Source organism: Pterocles gutturalis, unplaced genomic scaffold (genome assembly GCF_000699245.1).
Source record: "Pterocles gutturalis isolate BGI_N339 unplaced genomic scaffold, ASM69924v1 scaffold13771, whole genome shotgun sequence".
In the NCBI taxonomy this organism is placed as follows: domain Eukaryota; kingdom Metazoa; phylum Chordata; class Aves; order Pterocliformes; family Pteroclidae; genus Pterocles; species Pterocles gutturalis.
In genome coordinates this window covers 63,821-86,435 of record NW_010103226.1, presented here as the reverse complement: position 1 = coordinate 86,435, position 22,615 = coordinate 63,821, and the positions used below count along the sequence as shown (strand labels likewise).

The 22,615-nt window shown below is 40.2% G+C and overlaps 1 protein-coding gene across 4 annotated transcripts in view; it reads right to left on the bottom strand.

The window, feature by feature from the left end:
• NUMB (numb homolog (Drosophila)) overlaps nt 1-22,615 on the bottom strand; it is a 35,856-nt gene that overhangs the window by 6,309 nt on the left and 6,932 nt on the right. For 2 of the 4 annotated variants that reach the window (XM_010086637.1, XM_010086639.1), the window contains exons 2-6: nt 16,986-17,060; nt 11,435-11,467; nt 5,671-5,745; nt 3,661-3,801; nt 1,969-2,170 (exon numbers count right to left, since the gene is read on the bottom strand). In XM_010086637.1, the coding sequence (XP_010084939.1) occupies nt 1,969-2,170; nt 3,661-3,801; nt 5,671-5,745; nt 11,435-11,467; nt 16,986-17,060 (526 nt within the window). The remainder of the gene's footprint in view (nt 1-1,968; nt 2,171-3,660; nt 3,802-5,670; nt 5,746-11,434; nt 11,468-16,985; nt 17,061-22,615) is intronic. The other 2 variants (XM_010086638.1, XM_010086640.1) reach the window with 1 other exon arrangement.

Here is a 22,615-nt window from a genome sequence, read left to right as displayed (position 1 = left end):
GCTCTAGAAATACTTGCAATTCATTTATGATTAAGACTGAAAAGTGCGTGTTTGAGACCTTTGCCTCACACAGAACTATGGCCAAAATACTACCACAAGCTGTATTAAATGACTTGGGGCGGCACAGCTCAGCAGCAGCAGGGAACAGAACCCAGCTCTAGGACCTGCTTTTAAAAAGCCTCCGTCACACCCTTGCAGAATCAGCAGCAGTAGCCAAACACTCCGCACAAGCTGCAGCAGGCCAGAGGCAGCCACGGCACTGAACAGGTTTTGGCTGCATTCGGTGCTGAGGCTGCAGCTCCCCAGCTCCTCCAGGAAATACATTACAGAGAGATGGAAATGTGCTGCAAGGGAGATCCAGCCTTGGGGCTGATGGGCCTTGCTAACACCAGGCACCTTTACAGTGAGCTCCTGTGTCACCTCTTTAACTGAATTCAGCTGTGCTGTCACCACCCAGGCACTAGTTACTTGTACTGGAAGCTCCTCCAACTTTAAGTCAGCTGCTTCATTTTGCAGGTTCTGCGTGACACAGCAATGCTGCTGTCAGGCAGGCCTAATGCTAGACGTGTGGGATTCAGCCCAGTTTAAATCATGACACATGATTTAAATAATGACATAATCATTGCTATGATTACAATAGCAATAGGGGTTTTTCCTTCTCTAGCAAAACTCTCTCACTCATACGTGAATTGGCTTTGGGGGCAATAAACACAGCTCATCAACACAGCAGGAGAAGGGGACATCTCACTCTCCTGGGGTGAACTCTTATTTTACCTAGGTTGCTTTCCATAGGTTTTCAGAAAAACAATTACTTTTTTGTTGACACATCAACAGAATAACTCAAAGTCTGGTAAAGAGAAGAGTCACACTAGAGATTTCTGAGGAGCTGCAATGGCAGGAGGAACTAATTATGTTGTCTTGCAAGGTTCACTACCCATGATCTGCAGCTGCTCGTTCAAGTGAAACTTTTCTAATCAGTCTTTCTTGGAAAGGATTTCACACACCTTCATTGAGTCAAGACTTTGACTCATGCCCTCAAGTAACAAAGGCCTTATGTTTAAGCTTCATTTAGCACATTCTAAAACTAACGTATGAGAACAAGCAGATGGATGATGAAAACGAAGATTAAAGTTTTGCAATCGAGTGGCAGCATAAAACCATAAAACCTGCCGTGGAAGCCTCTGAAACAGAAGTTAAACTCCACGGTAAAGAAGGCTATGAACAATATTTATAATACTTACTTCTTGTTGGCTGTAGAGCTCCACTACTTGTAATAAAACTTGGGTAAGAAGTTCTACTTTCATTTGAATTTCAGAACACTTTAAATGGCGTTTTAAACGGCTAAGAAGTACAAACGGACTCCTCTCAAATCAGTTAGTCACTACAGCTTTGAATGTAATAATGCAACAGCTATGTGTTCCATGGGGAGGGGGGGGGTGTTTTGGTTTGTTTTTTTCCAAAAGCACACTGTGAGTAATCTGTTCATCCCTCATGCAATATATATACATACACTTTGTAACCTGCCTTAAAAATAAAAATACATTATTTTCTAAGAAAAATACATATACTTTTCTGTGCATTTACCATAAGCTTTAGACTACAAAAAGGATTACTTCATGTCTGTCAAACTTGTTATATTTTTATAACATTTTTCTAATAAGGCCTTCTAGTATGTACCTACGGTGTTCTCTGCCACAAAGCAAGCTGACACCGCAATGCAGGAGCAGCTTTCATATATGAACACACTTGTAATTTCTTTAGAGAAGATGTGGGAAAATGCACTACAAGTGAATCTGGGACCATTTTTCATCTTGCAAAGTGACAAGTGTCTGGGAATATGATCTGTACGTAATGAGGTTCAAGAGAGAATGTTGCAAGGACATTAAGCGTCAGTCCTCGCACAGGCTCCAGTTCACCGCTGCGCTGGTTTTGCTCGCTATGGATGATTGTGTAAATTGCACTCCGTACCTTTAGCATCCGGCATCTGTCTCATAATTTCCTCTCTCTCTGCTTGTTCAGTGGCTGTAGTGACCCTGAATGACCCCTCTCTCGTGAATGTGGTTCTGCTGGCATCAAAGGTGGCAGTCACTCCACACTCCTTCTCTCGCTTCTGCTTTCGCTCCAGGCACGCTGCAAATGCGCAGCCCACGGCGTGACTCAACCTTTCCCCCTGCACAAGACAACATTGCGTCATACTGCAACTGGAACAGAAACAGACATGTGCTTCCAGCATTGCAGAGTGGTAACCTGCCTTTGCGAGAGGACTCTAATTAAGACATTAAAGAGAACTACTGTAATTGGCCACCTTTTGTATGGCTCTAAAATTAAACCTGGTATACAAAGACTCCCAACTACTAATGCACAAGCAGCGCTCAAGAAGGCCACCCAGAAACGAAAGAGATTGTTGGATAATCTGTTTAGTTCAACTGCTACTGAGATGCTAGTGCGATAATGTGCCTGCACAGATCCCTTGCCTCTGGATATACTTGTGCACAAAGAAACGCTTCTGAAGCCGTACTACACGGGTGTAAGTGCTACTCTCAGATGCAGAAAGTTTACAGAGGGCTCAGGGAGACGCTACTGTTGTGTGCAAGTGTGAAAATTAAAAGTAATGGTGATTACTTACACCTCTTAATGGCCCTGACCAAACTCACAAATTAGTATTACGAGGGCCTTCTGAAAAGCACTTCCATTATTAACCAGTGAGGTCAAAAGGATCCACTGTCCAATAACTGCAATAAGGGAAACTCAGGTTGGAGGAAGTCCAGCAATCCAGCTGACACGGCGGCTACGGCTGAGTCAGAGGTGCTGTTACTAACAGTAGCTCAACTCATCATCCTAATCAGTAAGTGACTTGGTCTGTTATTCACACAGGAAAATAGAAATGCTCCAGCTCTAACCTAAATTTAACTGGGAATTTTGAACTTCATTGTTTCTCTTTAAAGAAAAATGATAAACTTTCAAGTACAATTGCTCTAAATGTGCAACTATGTGGAGTTCATGCAATGCAATTCCATGAAGTTTCAAATTCTTTGTTATTATACAGGCAGGATTCAACAAAAAGCAGAAAGAGGAAAAGGCCAGATCAGGGAGTTAATTAGCTTACTTAAGTCTACACAGAATAGACTGATAGAGGTAACTTACTTTTTCACACCTTCTACGGGAAAAATCTCCGTCACTCAGAAGCAAGCAGGATGTTAATTTAATTCAGGTTAGCTCCATCCCTTAACATTCAGATGACTCTCCATTCAAGACAACATTCCCATACAAGAGGCTGTATTCATAACCAGTCTGTATTTACTCACTATGATTTTCTCCTGGAAAAACTGTCATTGCTGTTTCAGTTTTTGGCTGTATACATTTTCAGATGAGAATATCTTCTGTCTATTTTTAGAAGAGTAGTTCCCTTGTGCTAGAGATATCTCAGGCTGACTGCATTCCTTTATACACATGCTGGGCACTGTTTCTCTCCACAAGACAACACCACAGAGGGATGGCAAATAGTTCAGACAAAAAGAATTAGAACTAAAGTGATTTTCAAGGACTAAGTAATATTCTAGCTGAAGTCAAAACACATTGCAGTATTCTAGGCAGTTAATTTTTCCCAGCTAACTTGAGCTAGAAGCTGGCAGAGCTGGTCACACACCATATTAAACGTACCGTGTCCTTTACAGCCATAAAGCAGTGGCATATCCAGCGTCTCGTTGTGCCGTCTCGACAGATGTACGAGAATGCCCGGTCAAAGTTCCTGTCTGGTGCGCAGAAAGAAACCTTCTCTATTGTCTGATCAACTATAAGATCCTAGAGGGAAAAAAATCCCCCCCGACAATAAAAGAAATGTGAGGAAATAGGGAGAAACACTTGACCAAGTCACTTCCAGACTTAACTGCAGGAAGATGAGTTATACTAAAGAGAGGATAACCTGATGTGGGTATAATTATCTGTCAATGAATTCCCATTCAGAATCTATTCCCAGTATGAAGCAAAAAAGGACAGACTGCATTTTCTACCAGCCACCTTTGGTAGAAGGGTGCCAAGGCACCACTTAAGAATTCAGGGACCCAAACAATTCCCAGGATCTCTTCTCTAAACTATGGAGCTCACATTTTTGTTTCATTTTATTTTTACAGCAGCTCCAGTAGTCTTGCAATCAAAAATTTTTTACTGTGGTTAAAATACAACACTGAAACTTATGGGAGAGGACTGCAAGTGTGAAAAGGTCTAGCAGCTGCTACACAAAAACCAAAACCTGATCTGCCAGTTAGCTAAGCAGGGATGCAATGGAAAAGCCCCAGCAGCGCTGGGAGCATCCAACACCCCTGATGTGTTCCCATAGACTGATGGGAGAAGAGTTTCTAAAAAGGAGATAATAGAGTTTAAGAACTATGCCATCTTCATTAAAAATTATTTTTTCAGTATTTTTTGCAAAATTTTTTCTTCTGGTTGGTGGTTAGTACTTGGCACCTGTGGTAATGTATTCCACCACCAGGAGGCAATAGTATATTCGCTTTTTAAGTTCTATACTTTAATTACCTCCAGGGTCTGCATGACCTATTAAAATTCAGTTTTGAAAGATTAGATATATGCAGTAACATTTCTAAAAATAACACATGTATTATTACTTTGGAATGAGGCAATCAGTACACCAAATTCACCTACATCAGTACGTTTGTATTAGAAACGGAGTCCTTAAGAGACAGTAACTGCAGTGCTGAGGCAGCGAACCGTACCAGCAGCCCTGGAGAAGGCTCAGCACAGAGCAGGGATCTGCACAGCGATATGGATTATCTCTACCTGCTTCTCAGGGCTGGCTTGCAGAAATCATCTTTTAGGTTGCCAGCGCAAGGGTTAAATGACATGAATATAAAACAAACTAACTTCAGACCAATGAGAGTAAAAACTGTTCCGATAGCCAGGCCATCTTTTAAAACACTGGTACGCTTACAGAGGCAAGGCTGAAGCTCTTACTGCTCATTGCCTCCATCTCGATAAAACCAAGAATCGTTTGCTATTACTTGCACGGAGGTGCCTTGGTGGTACATACTGTGCTCTTTCACAATTTAAAAAAATTGTAAAACAAACTAGAAGGATACCACAAATGCATCAGTCTTTCACCTCAGACCAACAGCTTAGATATTAGCATTAGAAATTATCGCATTTGATACTCGGTTACTATTTAGCTTCAGTCTGAAGGCACAACTCCCCTATTTCATTGACTCTCTTCACCGCATTTTTGGAAGCTAGCTCTTGGTTCATTCAGACCCATTCTAGGATTTGGAGGCACTGAAAATTACACTGATTACCATGAGCTTGCTCCTGCATTACTACTGCAGCCTCCTGCTGTGGTGCAGAGCAAAGTCAAGGGACTCTAAGTTCAATTTAAAAAAAAAAATGGTTCTACCAGTAAATGCAACAAAGAATATTCCAGGCTTGTGCTACCTGCCACATTTTATGAAATGTGTCTTGAGAGTAGCGTGGAATTAACTGGGGAAAAAAAATTAGCAGGCATACATATGTTTACAAAGCAAGAAATGATTAAACTAATTACACACGTCAGTCTTCCTTTGAAATACCAACATTTGCATTGACATAAACATTTGTGTCCATTTAAAGTAATAGCATATACATTATTACAGAGAGATTTAAAATATTGGTCCAAGGAAGTCTAACCTTTGTTTTCTCATCTACAACTCTGAGTCCATCCGCCGAAACCCACAGGACTGCTTTAACGGCTTTCTTCCCAGACTTTCAAAAAAACAAAAAAGAAAAAAAGAAAAAAAAAAAAAGGGAAAGAAAGAAAAAAAAAGTTTTATGCCAGCAGCATCAGACTGCCACCCTCTTCCCCTTTCCAAGAACCATAACATTAAGTGTAGATGAAGTCCACGGTCAGTAAGGTGCCCAAAGCCAGATACTCAATCCAAGTTGCAAACATTCAGAGAACCAAGCCAAAGCCAGTAATTCAGAAACAGCGTGTCGTGAGGATGGGGAGAGGGCACAGGACAGGTGGAGGCCAAAATAAGGTGTTCATCCACTGACAGTAAAGAATTCAAGACTGACCAAGTGGGTGAAAAAATCCACTAAAGAGTCAGAAGACACTAATTCATAAGGAGTTACACCACAGGTAGCTTCTTCAGCACAAGTTTAAACAGGAAAATTCTTACCTGGTCTTTCCACCAGCCCTACCCTCTGCCCCAATAGTCGCATGGCAGAATCATGGCATCACCTTAAACCAGTGTTAAAAGCACCCAAAAATCATCAGTTACTGTGTTATTATGAGCTTAATGCCAAGATCAATCATCCAAACATGTTTCACTAATAAGAGCTAAATGTCCCATCTTGAAGAGAGGTAGAAAATACGATTTCTTAACTACTTGGGGTGTGTCTTGACCATGCAACGGTGCGTGGCAGGCTGATGCCGCGGAGGAGCAGTCTGTCTTTTATCCAAGATCTGACTATGGGAACTTCCAGCTGCTGCAAGCTGAGGGTAAGTAAAAGTGGGAAACACAGGAAGGCCTCAGGAACCATTTAAACTACAGATGCTTTCTAGACTGTTTACTTTTTAAGGGAAAGTTACAGAAAACAGTATAAACACTTGACACAAGATCCTTCTGAAACGAATTCATGGAACAGAAGCTAGGTACAAGATGTCAACATGATTTTACTGGTTGAACTACTACTAGAAAAATAATATTTTTTTTTTATGTGTTGCTTTAATGCACAAGCCCCATACTTTACCAGAAGCTAGGTACAAGATGTCAACATGATGTTACTGGTTGTTACAGAGAACTACTACTAGAAAAATAATCTTTTTTTTTTTTTTAATGTGTTACTTTAATGCACAAGCCCCATACTTTAAGCCAGCTAATAAAATATTCTCTTCAGTGTTTTCTGAAGCACTGGGTTTACATAGCCCATGGCTGCTAATGGCACCCACCACAGGGAGGGAGCGAAGAGAGCAACAACGAAAATAAGATGGGGGGGTATCAGCTAGTGGCTTCATGCAAGAATTGCAATTTTGTTTTTTAATAGTTCATTGCAGAGGTATATAATTTATATTCATACGGCAAGTAATGGAGCAAGGACACATTCTGGCATAAGTCACCACATATTCCTAGTCTGCAACACCGATTTTAACGCTGTAAGGATGAAATATCTCGGAGTGAAAAGCCTCCTGTTACACCACATTGGTTTCACTCTCAGAGAAAGCAGCAACTGTGAAGAAAACAGGCCTGGCAGGACGTCTGTTTGTTTTAGGGGAGGAACTATCTGTCCCAATTTAGGAAGCGGCAATGACAACAGGAGCATTTTCTAAAAGCTTGGTGAGAACAGAGAATGGCACTGACTTTGTGCAGAAGAGCGATTAAAAGAGAAAAGAAAGAAAATAAGCACAGCGTGAAAGCAAGCTATGGCAAAGTGCTTGCAGAAGCAAGTTTCTAAATGTCCATCCAGCCTGCTGGATACCCCAGAAAAGGTTTAAAGTAAAACTGCCAGATTCTGGAATGCCTAACAGAAAGAGTATAATTCGCAAAGGAAGATGTACTTAAATTTACCACCATATATGTTAAAAATATTGCAGCAAAGTCACTTCTAATTTTTGGTCTTAAAAGGTATCCAAAATTGATATTTGATATTTGATTTGATATCCAAAAAATATAGTCTACATCTTTCCATGCTCAGCTACCTTCCATAGCCTAAAAGTCCTGACTAACCCCAAAAATTAATGGTTTGTAGAGGGCTGTCTCCTTGAACTGTATGTTTTAAAAAGGAGTAACAGTTTCTCACAAGCTGTTAATAGTCTTAAAATCTTTATTTCAAGCAAATACAAACAATCAAGAGAAGACAATGCCTGCAGGTCAATGTTTGGTTTAAATTGCCACCGTTAGTAACTGAGATACAAGCCTTTCCCCAGCAAACAATACAAACCTTGTTCTGCAGAAATAATGAACAGTTCCTGAAGTTTGTATTAAACAAGTTCAACTGAGCTGGGTACTCCATAAAGCAGTACTAATTTTCAGCAAAGCTATTCCTCACCTATTTAGCAAATGAGGATTTAGAAATAGCTAAAGGCATGGCACTTCATGTTTCTCAGAGTAAAATGAAAAGGCTGAAGGGCTAAGTCCTCCTCTCCCACTGAAAGCACAAGGTTCCCTCATGCGAGATAACCAAACATGGGTTTGCTACCCTAAGAGAAAAAGAAAACACATTTTCATCTCCCAGTTCCTCCTAGAATTGTGGTGGATGCAGTGCTTGAAGGGCCAAGTCCTTACAGTCTATATCCCAAAGCCGCAGGCACTACTGTTGGGCACCATACGATTTTCCCATCTCCTGAATCCTCAGCTTATCTCTGCTACCAGTGATGCACAAAGGAGCGTACTTCTCCAAATCAGTTTATATTGGCTATACAAATCAAAGTACTACTCTGTTACGGGTGGGATACTTCCAAGTCTATCACGATAACAAAGTAGGTATGAGCATTCGCTCTCCTGGCGCACAGTGGACAAAGATCAGACCAGGTGCAAGATGCTGCCTGGGAAGTGAATTCCAACGCAGGACCGCAGCTTGTCCAATAAACCCTGACAGGTACAGGCGGCTCGAACAATGGTATTTACAGCCAGCAGACAATATCCACCGGAACACTGTGGTCTGAAATGTTGCTACCAAGGGACTCATCTAGACACCTGTATCAGCAGCTTGTCTTCATATTCAAGAGCTTTTGGATGACAGGGCTGCTGGAGGAGAGCCAGTGTGGCACCGCCCCCGGGGAGCCTGATTTCTCAGTGCTGAGTCAGCCCTGATGGGAACCTTGCTGCTCAGCCCCTCCTAGGAGGTCACTCATTTGCTCCACTACGAGATCCATGATCTGCACTAATTCCAGACTCCTCGGAGGTCTCCAGGAGTGAGGGCGACGCATTCGTCCTAACAGACAATGAGGCCCAAAGACAAAGCAGGACCACTGTGGGCTGGGCACAAGGGAAACCTCTCGGACAGAAATGGGCATCCACAAAAAAAAAATTTAAAAAAATAAAATTAATTGGACTAAATCCAAAATGCACATTTCCTGATCAGCAGTGCAGATCATGACAATTTAACTGTCAGGAGTGTTAGGGACATGTTTTAAGGATACCAGAGCAGAATTAAGTTGCTAATAATGCTTTTTAAAAAAAAACACAAAAAACCCAAAAACAACCACTTCTAAATTATTTCTAGTCTTTCACCTACTTTATTCTGTCCTGGGACTTACAAACAGCTGTAAGATATATCTGGAGCCTAAGGTATATAAAATAAACTTTTCAATTTCAGACTCTGTATAAAACGTTGTGTGATGAGAAATACATGCACTGGACAGAAGCAAACCATGAGAAAGACCACTGAATCTGTACTACTGTTCATTACAACAGAAAAGCTTCAGTTTTCAGATATGAAGAGCTGCCAACAAAGGCAGTTGATTTGGTTACACTGCGTATGCTACACAAAATAAAACTGCAGAAGCCTAACCAGGAGCTATCAACAGATACTCATCTTTATTTAAACCTGAAAAGAGAGTATTTTCAATACTAAACACTTGAACATTTGTTGGACATGAATCCATCAGATTTAACCTTTTAGTGGGGAGAAAAATACGGACAGGGAAAGAAGCAAATCTGTCTAGACTGGCTTTCTGAAAGCTGGTAGGGCATTTTAAGCAGCTCTGGAGTTTGGAATATTATATTAATCCCAATGCAAGGCATCTGCGGAGAAATTATAGGCGAGAGAGCCAAAAGACAGAGTTATTAGTATTTCTCAAATATTATTAAGAGAACAGTTGTCCCTTTTTTTGCCGTTTTCCCCCTAGTTTTGGCCTACCATCGCACTGTAACACAGGCAATGCCGCACTGACGCTGTGGGGACATCGAAACTACGGATTTAAGCTGTTTCAGTGCTAACTAATGAAACATCACAGGCTGAAGTAGAAGTATGTCCCCCTTTGGCAAAATATTATACTAAAAGGTAAAGCAAATCTACAAGGCTGTGGCACGTACTGGACTTCACAAAAAAGCTAATGGGATGTAAGGGGGAAGCTGGCATATTGAAGAGAACTGAAAAAGTCAAAGACAGATTTAAAGTGCTATGTAAAAGCTCTGTCCTTTTATATCTTTCCTTTCTCATGTGTCCTAACAGAAATGAATACCAGCAAGCAGAAAGAAATCTAACAGATCTGATCAGGTTGTGGTGAGGATTTTTGTTTGTTTTAAAAGGTATGACAAGTAGTAGTTAGCATTTTCAATCGTAAAGCAAACAGCATGTTTCCACTCCAATCTCTGTAGACGCCAGCTCTTACATTTTGTTTGCACGTAGGAATGATCTGATTAATCTGACAGATCTCCCACCTACGGTATTTTGGCCCTTCACTATCACTACCCCTTAGATGTGTGCTTTCCCAGATCAGAGCAAGAAACCAAAACTGGGGAAACAGATGTCCCTCTGTGACATGCATCACGATCCGAGTGAAAGGTGGAAAAGGAGCAGCTGAACAAAGCTTTATTTACTCCCCAAGCAAAGTAAAAACAAAATTGTGACCAGAGAATGATCTGCTCCAAAAGATTTTTGGATGTATGGAAGTTACAAACCTGTTTGTTTCTATCCGAGTCAAGATTCATTTTAGAACAAGATACTTCAGAAGACATAGCTTAACTCCATATGAAAACTAAATTAAAATGTTTTACAGGAATTTTAAATGCAGAGGTAGGGAAGAGATGAGAGGTAAAAGAGAGGGAGATCTTTCAGAGGGCTACACACATGCGTGGTGCAGATGTAAACAGAAGGAATAAAACCACCCAGCCACCACTACAGCACATCCTTAATAAGGAGAAAGAATTCCTTCATGTCTAAGACACTGTCCGTGTGAAAACGAGCAACGATAGAAACAGTACATTTTTCAGTTATACGGCTGAGATGCAATTAGAAAAATCTAGTAGGTAGATTCCTGGTCTCATCTTCATATACCTATGAATTAGGACTGTGCCCAAAAAAGAAAGGCATAAGAGATGGTGTGTGTACTGCTTTCTCCCAGTGCTGGCATCTGGGTCAACTCACGGTGCCAGGCAGCCCATCATGAAGCACAAGGCACAGACCCCCACTGCTCTATAGATATTTGCCCAGGTGACGTAAGCCCACACAAGTTTAAGGGTTTAAAAGGAAAATTCACATGTTTTTTTCAGAAAGACCAAATCACTTCAGAACAGTGTATTTCCCAGGCAGTCCATATGGATGTAAGTTTCTGTTTCAGATTGCTTTTTAACCATATTCTTCGTTTGATCAACATATTTCCAACTTTGTTTCAGAACCAAATATTCTGAAATGGATTAGGGGACTCTCAACACCCTGATTTTATGGCAGTGCTAAACCAGGGATGTAACTCCTTATAGTGCAAGCACAAATGAGGCATTAAACTTACTTTTCCAAAGAAGCCTTTGAAGAACTTCCTTTCCTGGAGGAACAGGGGGGACAAGTCGAGCGCTATTACTGTAGGTAGCTAAAATGTCCCAGGGTTTCAAACCAACAAGCACACACAAGAATAGGGTTTGGAGGGAAAGGAAGGGGTTTTGAGAGTTATCCATGAGAAGGTGCGACAGGCAAATGTGAAAATAATCCCATTAAAATGCAGATCAAAGGGCACGCACACAATTCTAACAAGCTACTGCCCTGAAATTGGTGGAAAGAAGAGAACCGCAGCCCCAACTTCATGCAAAGTGGTTACTTTGTTTTCACTCTCCCTTGTTTAGTCCTGTTTAGTTAGGTTATAAACCAAACTTGGCAGCAGACATGGCAGTTAAACAATTAAAATACTGTACGGGCTCCTGTGAAATGCAAAGTTCTAACTCTAGAATTACGGTCAAGTTTGCTCGGTATCGATCACTGTTTCCCAAAGCAAGCGCTTTGGTAAGCTAGGGAAGCATGTACGCTGGTGTAAAGCAGGGTCAAACACTGCTTCATTTTATTCCGTGGATTTGTTGCTTTGGCTTACATGCTCCTTCTACACTGCACATCTTACGCAGTCTTCTCTGAACAGTGAGGAATTCCATCTTACCTTGTGGTGCAACTGAAACACAAACGAGATCCCTTCCTCTTTCAGGCTCCCTAAAGCCTGACAAGGCTTTATACAATATTTATACAAATAACAGATATTCATTCTACGACTCCGACTTGACAGGCTGAACAAGACGGCTTTAAAGTCAGCTCAGATAAGGACAAACAGGCAAGTGCAGAGATACCAAGAGCTGAACTACAACTTCCTAAATTTTTTGAGCCTGGAAGCAATTACACCGATTGCCCAATTCACATCAAGGAAAAGGGAGCACTCAATTTTAAGCACATCTGCATGCAGCTTAATCTACCAGCTTTATTTTGTTAGCAGACGCTGAAAAGCAAACTGCAGGATCTGAGCTGATCTCCTGAGGGAACGCTTCCCGGGGCCTGGTGAGCACAGCCACACACGGCTCCGCGTCTGAGGGAAGCTGGCATGAAGCACATCGCTCTTCCTGCTATCTTTCCAAATGGTTTCGCTTGTAAGAAAGCCATGGTAGAGCAGTAACAAGGAGGGAGTGGAGAATTGCAGATGAGACAGAGAGCTGCTTTGTGACAGCCCCTGACCCCAGTTAACACCCTGCAATTCCAACATGCTGATCACTGGTAACAATATTATATTAAAAATATTATTACAAATATCCTAAGGCAGTGTCTCGAAGACTCATTGATAAACAAGGTTATATTTAAAACAAAGCTATGGTTCTGACGCAAGCCAACAAAAGCCAGGAAACACAAAGCTAAGAAGGGAGTGTCAATCTCAGCTCTGCATTTCCTGACTTGTGTTGCTGCGTGCCTCTCTGTCCAACGCCCTCTCACTGAGATCTTCACTGAGTATCTGTAACACATTTATGTCAGCTCAGACACTGTATAAAGAACATCTCGAAGTTCAGTCAGCTTTACAGTTTGTAGAGGGAGGAACGGTTATGTATTTGGACAGGATATGCTGAACACTAGGAGGGGAACTAATGGATTAATCACAGTGTTGTGTGCATAATGAGAAGGGGTTGGATGCTGCTGCCAAGTTGAGCGATGACTTTTGCATTACACTAAATAACAGCTTTTTAAAGATAGCAAAAGCTAAAGAGATTCACTAGAAGCTACCCCATTTTTAGTTGATGGTTAATTGTGCTCTCAGCAAAATGCTTGTTAAACAAGATTTATTTTTTTAATAAACTAGAAAAGGTTAAAGGAAAAGGCATGCAGAATGGGTTTTAACCAACACTAAGTTAATGTAGTTTAGAGATAACTAATGCATGTTTAAAGTATTAAATTATGTCTCTTTACCTGCTAAAACAAGAACATATATTAAAACAAATGCATCATTTAAAACAAAAAGTGGCAAGTTAGAAACCAACACTACACGCTAAAGCTGATGTAAAATCAAAACATGACATGAGAGAGTACACTTTTGTCTTTGTATGATGTTCCCACACCCGAGTCAAACACACTTACAGGGCCCTTACAAAGTTATTTTCCAGTTTGCGCTAAATATTCTAAATTCAGTGAAATGGTTCTGAAGAAACCATTTAGTGCTTAGTGTGCAAATACAAGGATCCTGCCAGATATGAAATCTATGCACAGTTAGCAATAGATCCCTACTAAGGGGAAATGTAAGCTACACTGGGAATATCGTACTAAGGGAAAAATGCAACCTCGATTGTTAATATAAACCCCTGTTAATAACAGACTGATAGCTGAATACATGGGTTTCTGATCTATCAATGAGACTGTGGTGCCATTTCATCAGACAGAAAATAGGAACATAACTCCAGTTTGTCTTCCTTCATTCTAAGCAGTATTATAACCCGTACATTATAGTATTGCTGGTGTGCCATTTCGGAGCTATAAAGCTATGACAACAGAATACAGTATGGATGAGGGATTCTCTAGCAGTGGCTTCTTTTACTCAGTTGTCAATTAAACAACGCCTGAATAAAATGCTCACCATCATCTGCTTTCAAGTTCTGCAAGATGCAGTGCTCAAAAACAATTACGCCTCATCAAACGAGCAGGTAATAAGAAAAAAACCCTGAAAGTTTATTTCCCACAATAAAGAAGCGGAAAGATATTTTTACTCAGTTGTCAATTAAACAACGCCTGAATAAAATGCTCACCATCATCTGCTTTCAAGTTCTGCAAGATGCAGTGCTCAAAAACAATTACGCCTCATCAAACGAGCAAGAAAAAAGTTTATTTCCCACAATAAAGAAGCAGAAAGATATGTTTGCATCTTTTCTTTCAAAAAGCAAAGCAGAAATTAAGCTATTCCTAAAACCAATATTAACACTGTTTATATTCTTCTTGACAAATCCCATAAAGTGTTTTAAAAATCCATTAGTCAACCCAGAAAAAGAACAGATTTCAGATCCCCAAATGAAATTACAACTGTTGGAGAACAAGAATTAAGAGGAAAAAAATTGCCTATTAAAATAAGACAGACAGAACTTAATTTTTAGAAGCTAGGAGATACAAGTATTTCAACAATTCTATCCAAGAGAACAGAACTATTATTTATTGACAGGATTTATAAAACCTACACATTAGCTGCAAAGAAAACAATAAAGATTAAAATAGGCCACTTACATTTCAATGTCATTTAACCATACGAAAAGTGAAGTTCAATTTCCCTTAAGCTAGTCTTTCAGTTTGAGCGCTGCAGCTCAATCTTCTAATTCTTCCAAGAGAAAGCCCATCAGAATAACCAAGGGCTGTGAAAGCAAGAGACTACCAAAAGAACAAACTGTTTTATCACATTCCTTGCACGCTGAAACATCGTCCAGGGGTTTGGCTGTTGCTAATTAGGAGAGCATGGTGTATAGAGAAGAGCTTTCACTAGTAATAAAGTCCTAAAGAAATGCCCCCAGTTTAAAACCCACTTGCTGGGGTGGAGAGCCAGGGGATGGAGGGGAAGGGGTTGAACTGCAGAGAGCAGCTCCAAATGAACGTCGGATCTGATGGAGTCTAGCACCTAAACCACACAAAGTAGTTTCAGTGATCTGAATCTTCCTCTTGGGGCCCAGTGAGAATTTCACCTCTGCTTCTCAACTGCCAATGCTGACAAAGGAGACAACGCAAACAGAGAGTGTAAGGGACATGCGCTTGTGTCCACTTTATGTACAGACATCAAAAACTTCAAACAGCGGAAGAAATCAAAATTATCTGAAGAAAAATGTGGAATTTATGAGAATGGGTAAATTGATGCCATCCACAATTTGGAATAATGACATAGCACAGAAAAGGGAAATGAAATTATTTACTCCCAGAGAATGTACTGTGAAAGTTAGATATCAAAGTCTGACATTTGGATCAATAATTCAGGTGATCAAGAATCACAATCCTGGAACTATCCAGATTCCAGAAGAAACTGGGTGCTATGCTTTTACTGTGTCTCAATATTTATAAGCTTAGCTACACTTAAGTGGCTTGTGGGCTTAAAGTTTATAAACAAACTAGAGAACAAATACTTCACAGCATAGCTCACCAAAGAAGAGAATGAGAGAAGTTGCATAAAGTAGATCCTGCAACATTATTTGGTGTACTAATAGAAAGTATTCTAACAGAACAAAAACAGGAACAGGACAAAACCGGATGCAATTCTTTATGTGGTCAGTACTTGCACTTTCAGCTACATAAACTAAATCCATAGAACAAAGAAACTAATGTATATTTTGCGTGGCCCTTTTTAATAAAAATCAATCACCAATCACTGCTGGACTGAATGGGAACAGATGGGATGTGGCTTTAACAGGTTGCTATACATTAGCTGAGAGAGAAGAGACAAGATGTGATTTTAATCAGAGCACGAAACCAATTCAGAAACTTCACAGCATAACAGAAGGAAGAAAAGATAACCTATAATCCTCTGTTGTGTGCTAGAAAGAAGGGAAGAACAGTAGTACTTGGAATAGCTGGAAGCCACCTGAGCTCTCAAATTTGGTGAGGAAAAAAAGTGATGTCCAGTAGCAGGTATCTTAAGTTAGGAAAGCTGCAGAAGAAGTGTTCGATGCACATTCACTAATTTTGTTGAGGTGCAAGGATACAAGAGTTCCTTCCACTAAAGGCATAATTGAAGACTGTATATAGCCACATAAGAGAAGTGATAAAAGGGACTGCAGTTCTCTATCTCCATTCAAACTTCAAATGTTAATGTTCTTTCTCCTCCTGTTCTCTTCAGTGCTGTTTTAGCCTCAGCTCCTCGACAGACTCATCACTGCCCTTTGGGAGTCTGGTGTTTCTGCAGGATTTTGTGATATTACTACTGCAGGATTTTGTGATATTACTACTGCAGGATAGAGATGACAAGACCTCCTCAGATGAGCCACAGAAATACAAAGAGCTTTGAACGAGTGCCATTTACAGGAGCAAACGTTCACAGAAGCCAAACTAAGAGCAGCCCACTTCATGACATACCGGAATTAGGCAGCGTTCAGGCCACTTTGAGCAGATGCAAGCCAGATTATTTCATGCATGACTAAAATGTTGCAGTGCATTAGAAAAAAGCAGCCTAAGTAATATTTTGTATAGTAATGGTGAATTAAGTCACTATTAAAGTGGCAGGCAACAGAGGGAGAGAGAGAGAGGGAGAGGAAAAAGAGAGAGAAAGAGAGAATGAGAAAGGACTGTTAAAAAACAATGGTCCAAGTCCCACGTGGGTACCAACTTAGTCTCAAAGGTCAGAGAGGATTTTTACACATTTGCTTTGCAAATAGTCCCTGCAAGTAGGAAGAACAGTGGTAACTCTCTCCCTCTCATCATCAGATTAGCACGTCCCCCTAACTGCAGCAGTGCTCTCAAACCGGCCAACTGTTCTAACGTGGGTCAAAAGTTCGGTCTTTAGCTGGGGCACTGCTGCTGAATGGACCTTTTCCAGTACACTCACAGCCCCAAAGCCAACCTTGTCATGAAACAAAAATACATACAGATTTCAGCCTCTTCACAGCATCTTCGCAGATATGCATTCCTCTGGATTCATCCACTTCGACATGTCCCAAGTACTGCAGGAAAGAGAGCAGGGGGAGAAACGCTTAATAGCAGCTCCTTGAGCTCCCTGGGTTTAAACATCTAATCCCTGAATCCATCTCGGTACAGCTGAGATGATGGACATTAACAGCACTTTGCTAGTCTTCTTTTGAGACCTGTATTGGGACGTTTTACTTGGTATTTATATGGGGCACCAGCATCAGTAGAAAAGCATCATACATCTAGAAATTTTGAGGGAAAGACAGACTTGCCTTACTTGGGGGAAAAAAAGAAATTGAAAACTAGATCTGTATTTTCCTGCTTATCAGCATGACCTTTAGTTGCTTTCTTTTACTAGTACAGCATGAAAACCTTAAGTCAATATCGAGATGACTGAATAAATTATTTTTAACAATGATAAATATATTTAGTATTGACAACTGAATACATAGTAGGATAACCCAATACATTGGAATGTGTGTGTCCAAATACAAGAAATTCCAATGCTGTAAACAGAAAACATCCTTCTTTTTTTCTCACCCTCCCCCTTGTTTTTTCAAATTGTAAACCAAAATTGCTTGTCTTCATTACAACACCGGGCTCTTATGTGGACACTGAAACATCCATCTCACAAGAAGTCGTAAAAAATATCATTTTTCTGTATATTCATCTTATCAAACGCTACTTTTAAAAAAAAACCACAACAAAACAACAGTGAATAGAAGCTGCAAGTTTCAAAGCTTTTAAATTCATAACCCAGAATGATATTAGCCTGAAGAGAAAACAATTTCAAGAGATACATCAGCATGTAGTGCTTGGAGTACTGTGAATGGTTTCTTTTTACATTCTGAGGGGCGGGGGGGGGGGGAAGCTGAAAGTTTTCCAGTTTCACTCTACCTTTTCCAATTGTAGTTCTTCTTGATAGGGGAAGGAAACGTTCTCTGAGAAACATTTGTATCATTATTCATAGCACCCAACTCCCGAAGAAAGGTCAGAGAAACTTGCCCCAATTTAAGTGGCATTGCAAGAACTGTATGCAATTCAGCATTTATATTCTAGACTAGCTAGACAGTTGAGAAGTCCCACTCCACCACAGAATATTCTGTCACAAGTTATCTGAAATCTCCCAGGATTTGTTTCATTACTTATGGTACCATACTCAACTAGATGGACAAAAAAGATTTCACTCTTTAGCACCATATTGAAGCAGTCTATCACAATAACATCATAGATTCAACTAAATGGACAAACTCTGACTGTTTTAAAGATTTAAGAGAAATTTGAAAGGTGACGGTTTTTTCATGCAAAACAAGATGCTTTGGAAGAGGAGACTCATAACACTGTACATATCATTAAACTAAGGAAAGATTTAAAAGATCTTAAGTGATTTAACATTAAATCTCACTATGTGGCATTTTTAAAACAGAGCAAATCTGCATGGAGGAATTCTGCAAGAATTTAATTTAAACCAGTCCTCACAGCTGGAGAACAGTTTGAAAAAGAAATTGCGTAGAAACTACAAGGTAAAGAAAAGAGATCTGACACTTAGAGCTTTATCAAAACGAGCTCTGTGAGGCTGAAGCCTTATAATTGAATGCTGGAGCTGCCAGAACAGCAACTGTACTCCCTCAGCTGAGCTTGCTGAACGCTTGCACAAGATCTTAATTTCTCCAGAGCACACACTAACTAGAAAATATTAATCCTAAAAATGCACAAAATCTAACAACTAAAGATGCATTTACTGTATGTCTGGAAGTACATATTTATACCAACAGCTATCGCAGAGGGATCTTCAGTTCTGCTGTGACTCCTTTGGAAGTTCCAGAGCAGCACCAATTCTGCAGTTGGGAATATTTGTCATGGGAAAGTTTTGGGTTTAGTAACTTAAGAAAGTTCTTAAATTCCTCTTTAAAAAAGGGACAGATATAGACAGGAACAAAGCTGAGGTTTACAGAGGACAGAAAAAAAAATAAAAATAGAGGACAACTTTTGGATTTCCTGAGGTATCTGCACATCTCATTTACCCCTGCCTAGACAAAATGTTTCCAACTGAAGATCCAAACCATTAGATCCCTGTACTTGGCAACCTGCCTTTTGCTTGGAAAAGGGAGAAACAGAGCAGGGTAAATATTGCCTCATGTCACATTCCAAAACAGACAACCCTTTCCCCTGTTGCCAAACCTCTATTCAAGCCCCATGCTCCAAACTCTCAGCAATCAGTCATGCCACTGCTGCTAGAGACAGCAAGTTTAGCTGCAGTTCTCAGTACAGCTTCCACTCCAGTGAATGGGGACATTATTGCACATATCAAGTGCATCTACCCACACCAAAAGGGCACAATCCACCCATCTCCTTGAGCATCAATCAATTCTGAATTATAAAAGAAATTACACTGCCACACAATGCTTCTTTATGATATACAGAACAAAAGGTATTTTGTTTGCACTTACGCTTTACACTTTCAGCCCTTCCTCAAAGAAAACTTGTTCTTCCCATTGCACCATTTTTGGAGAAGCCAGAAGCTCACTGCCATCAGTATCAGTGCCCTTGTATATTTTACAGGCAGTTTCAAAATTCATCCTGGGTTTTTTGTGGGGGGTGTGGTGTGGGTGGTGTGTTAATTCCTTATGTATACCAATATATTTTTAAGTTTCTTTCTTGTAAAAATAACTTTCAACTGTATAATCAGAACGCTGTGGTGCTCTTACTTTTCTAGCCAAGTCTCCCTTAAGCAGCAGGTCCCCTTCCAAGTCTTCAGGCCTATTTCCAAAAACCTTTTTCCCCCACCAGGCTGAGAGTAGATATACGTGGCTCCTCTATTTAACCAGTACTACAACAGTTACCTGATTACTAATGGGTAGTAATCAAAGGCATAAATATTTCTTCAGGAAACTTGGCAAATAGCTCTGCTACAGACTAGGGGGACCTTTTCTACTATCTTTGCATTTTAATCTGAAGCATTAAATTCTAATTATATCACTACCTAACCTTAAATTTGAAATAGCTCTGCTACAGACTAGGGGGACCTTTTCTACTACCTTTGCATTTTAATCTGAAGCATTAAATCATAATTATATCACTACCTAACCTTAAATTTTAAATATTAGCTCAACTTATTAGTGCAGCAGCATTTTATGAATGACATTTCAGAATTTAATAGAGAAAGAAAACAGATGCTAGTTAGACTAAGACATGGTCTGCTCCTTACGCTACAGACTAGGGGGACCTTTTCTACTACCTTTGCATTTTAATCTGAAGCATTAAATCATAATTATATCACTACCTAACCTTAAATTTTAAATATTAGCTCAACTTATTAGTGCAGCAGCATTTTATGAATGACATTTCAGAATTTAATAGAGAAAGAAAACAGATGCTAGTTAGACTAAGACATGGTCTGCTCCTTACAGCCTGAAATGGAAGTTAAAAACCAGAATTCAGGACTTCACAAAAATAAACCATCACCAGACCCTGTTGTCCTGCCACAGGAAAGAGATTGCATGGAAACCACTTTGAAAAGCAGATACACAAATTCCACACTTCTATATACAACCTTTCAAGATCTCTGAAAAGAACTTCCCTTTCAAACTAAAGGAGAAACATACTGTGAAGTGCCTGGGCAGCCACTTGCCCTACAGAAGTAAAATCGTATGCAAATCCATCATGGCCCATTACCAGAAACACACTCAAGAACTGGGACGCATAATTACTGGGTGTACAAAATCGATGCGAACTGCATAAGCCGTACCATGGTGGCCAACGACTTTGCAGAACAGTACTGAAGGCGGTACCCTGGGCATATTTACAAAGTGTACTCCTTGTCACATCTGGAAAAAACGAGCACTTTTCCATGATGAAAGTGCACACAGTAGGAATGCAGTATTAATATTGAATGCATTCCTACTCAATTTCCACAGCAACCAATAGTCATGACACCAGCAATTCTCAGCCATAAGATCTCTGTAAGAGATTTAATCGTTATACCAGAAATTAACCACCAATGCTTTTACAGAAAGCTAAAATCCTCGTGGGCAGAATCCACATACAAAGTAACATAATATAAAAGCTCAAATACAAAAAAAATACTTCCAGGGCTGTTGGAGAACCCCTTAACACAAACATTTTTAAACAGAAGTATTGCTTATATGAACATTTTTGGAAAAAATAATATTAGATTATGATAGAGCAAGTAATAAAAAAAACTTTCCCTCTTCAGCTCTGGGCTTGATGTTCTCTTTCACAGATGGTGGTGTTCGGCATCAATCTCAAGCCAAACAGGAAGCAATCAACACAGCAACACATTAAATTGGCATGTAGCAAAACACCCTGAGAACCTGAAAAGTGCTTGAGAAGCTTTGTTCAACATTTTAAACCTTTTCCAACTTCATCTAGAAAATAACATCTTAAATTACCATATCAAGTGTTTTTGGTGAAGCTGTCCTACTGCCTTCCTCCAACTATACACACTGAAATAGCTCCTCAGAAAATATCCAGGGCTGGTGTATTAGGTTAGAAACACTGCTGGTCAGAAAGAAAACAGAGCTACCCCGATCTTCTTTGTTTTCATTTCTTTCACAAATACTTGGCTAACTCCGTTTTCAAAATTTCAAAGTTCAACAATAATAGCTGGCAAAAAGGAAGATCCTTCGCCAGAACTCCTTCCACCTGGACAACTCCCTTGAGGCAGTTCTGATGCTATTGCAGTTTCTCTTCCCCACAGACGCAGCTACACAAATCACTGAAGTTCCCTCTGTGTCAGCAGATGTTCACGTGTGCTGTCTTATTTGCAATAACAGATCAGGTTCTTCAGATTACATTTGAAACTAGACAGATGCAGGAAATGAGCTTACTGTAAGTTTCAGCCAAGGTGTCCCGTGCTAGGGAACTAGCTGCCATAGGGAGAAGCACACCACCATTGCCTTGCTATTTTTCCTAGAGGCAGTGACATTCCTCTTTCTTCCTCTCTGTAAGTACTATTCTCTCTGCAACTGGGGTATCATTTGTAACAGTCATACTGACTACTTGGCATCTGCATGTGTAGATATGCTTCTGGAATTGGCATTGCTCAGGAATTAAAGCCTGAGCTCCACAGTTTCACAGTGAAATGCTGTCTTGCAACTAGACGTAAGCTTAAATCCAGAAAGCCTGGATACATCTTAAAGCTGAGCTACTTTTCCGCTGACTTCTGTATGATTTACATCCCAATGTTCACTACTTTATTTCTCTCCTCTCTCACACCCATGCTCCTGCTTTTTTAATTTATCAGTTTGAAACAGATGTTTGCTTAGACAGAGCTGTAGAAGCACAGACACAGAAACTTTATGATTAAGCATCAACAAACTAAGCTTAATTCTGCTTAGTCAAGCTACAGGTTAGTTACGATGCTACGCACGTCCTCAGGGTCCAGCTTCTTCCACTTCTGAGGTCACCAGAAATGAAGATGTCTCATCAACCTGTCAAACCCCCCAAAACAGGAGTTATAACAGCCTATGATCAATTGTTTCTGAATAGTGTGGGTCAAAAGAATCTAACTCCAGAAACAGAGCAGCATCTGTATCAGTAGTTCTCTGTTCTCCTCACATCACACCCA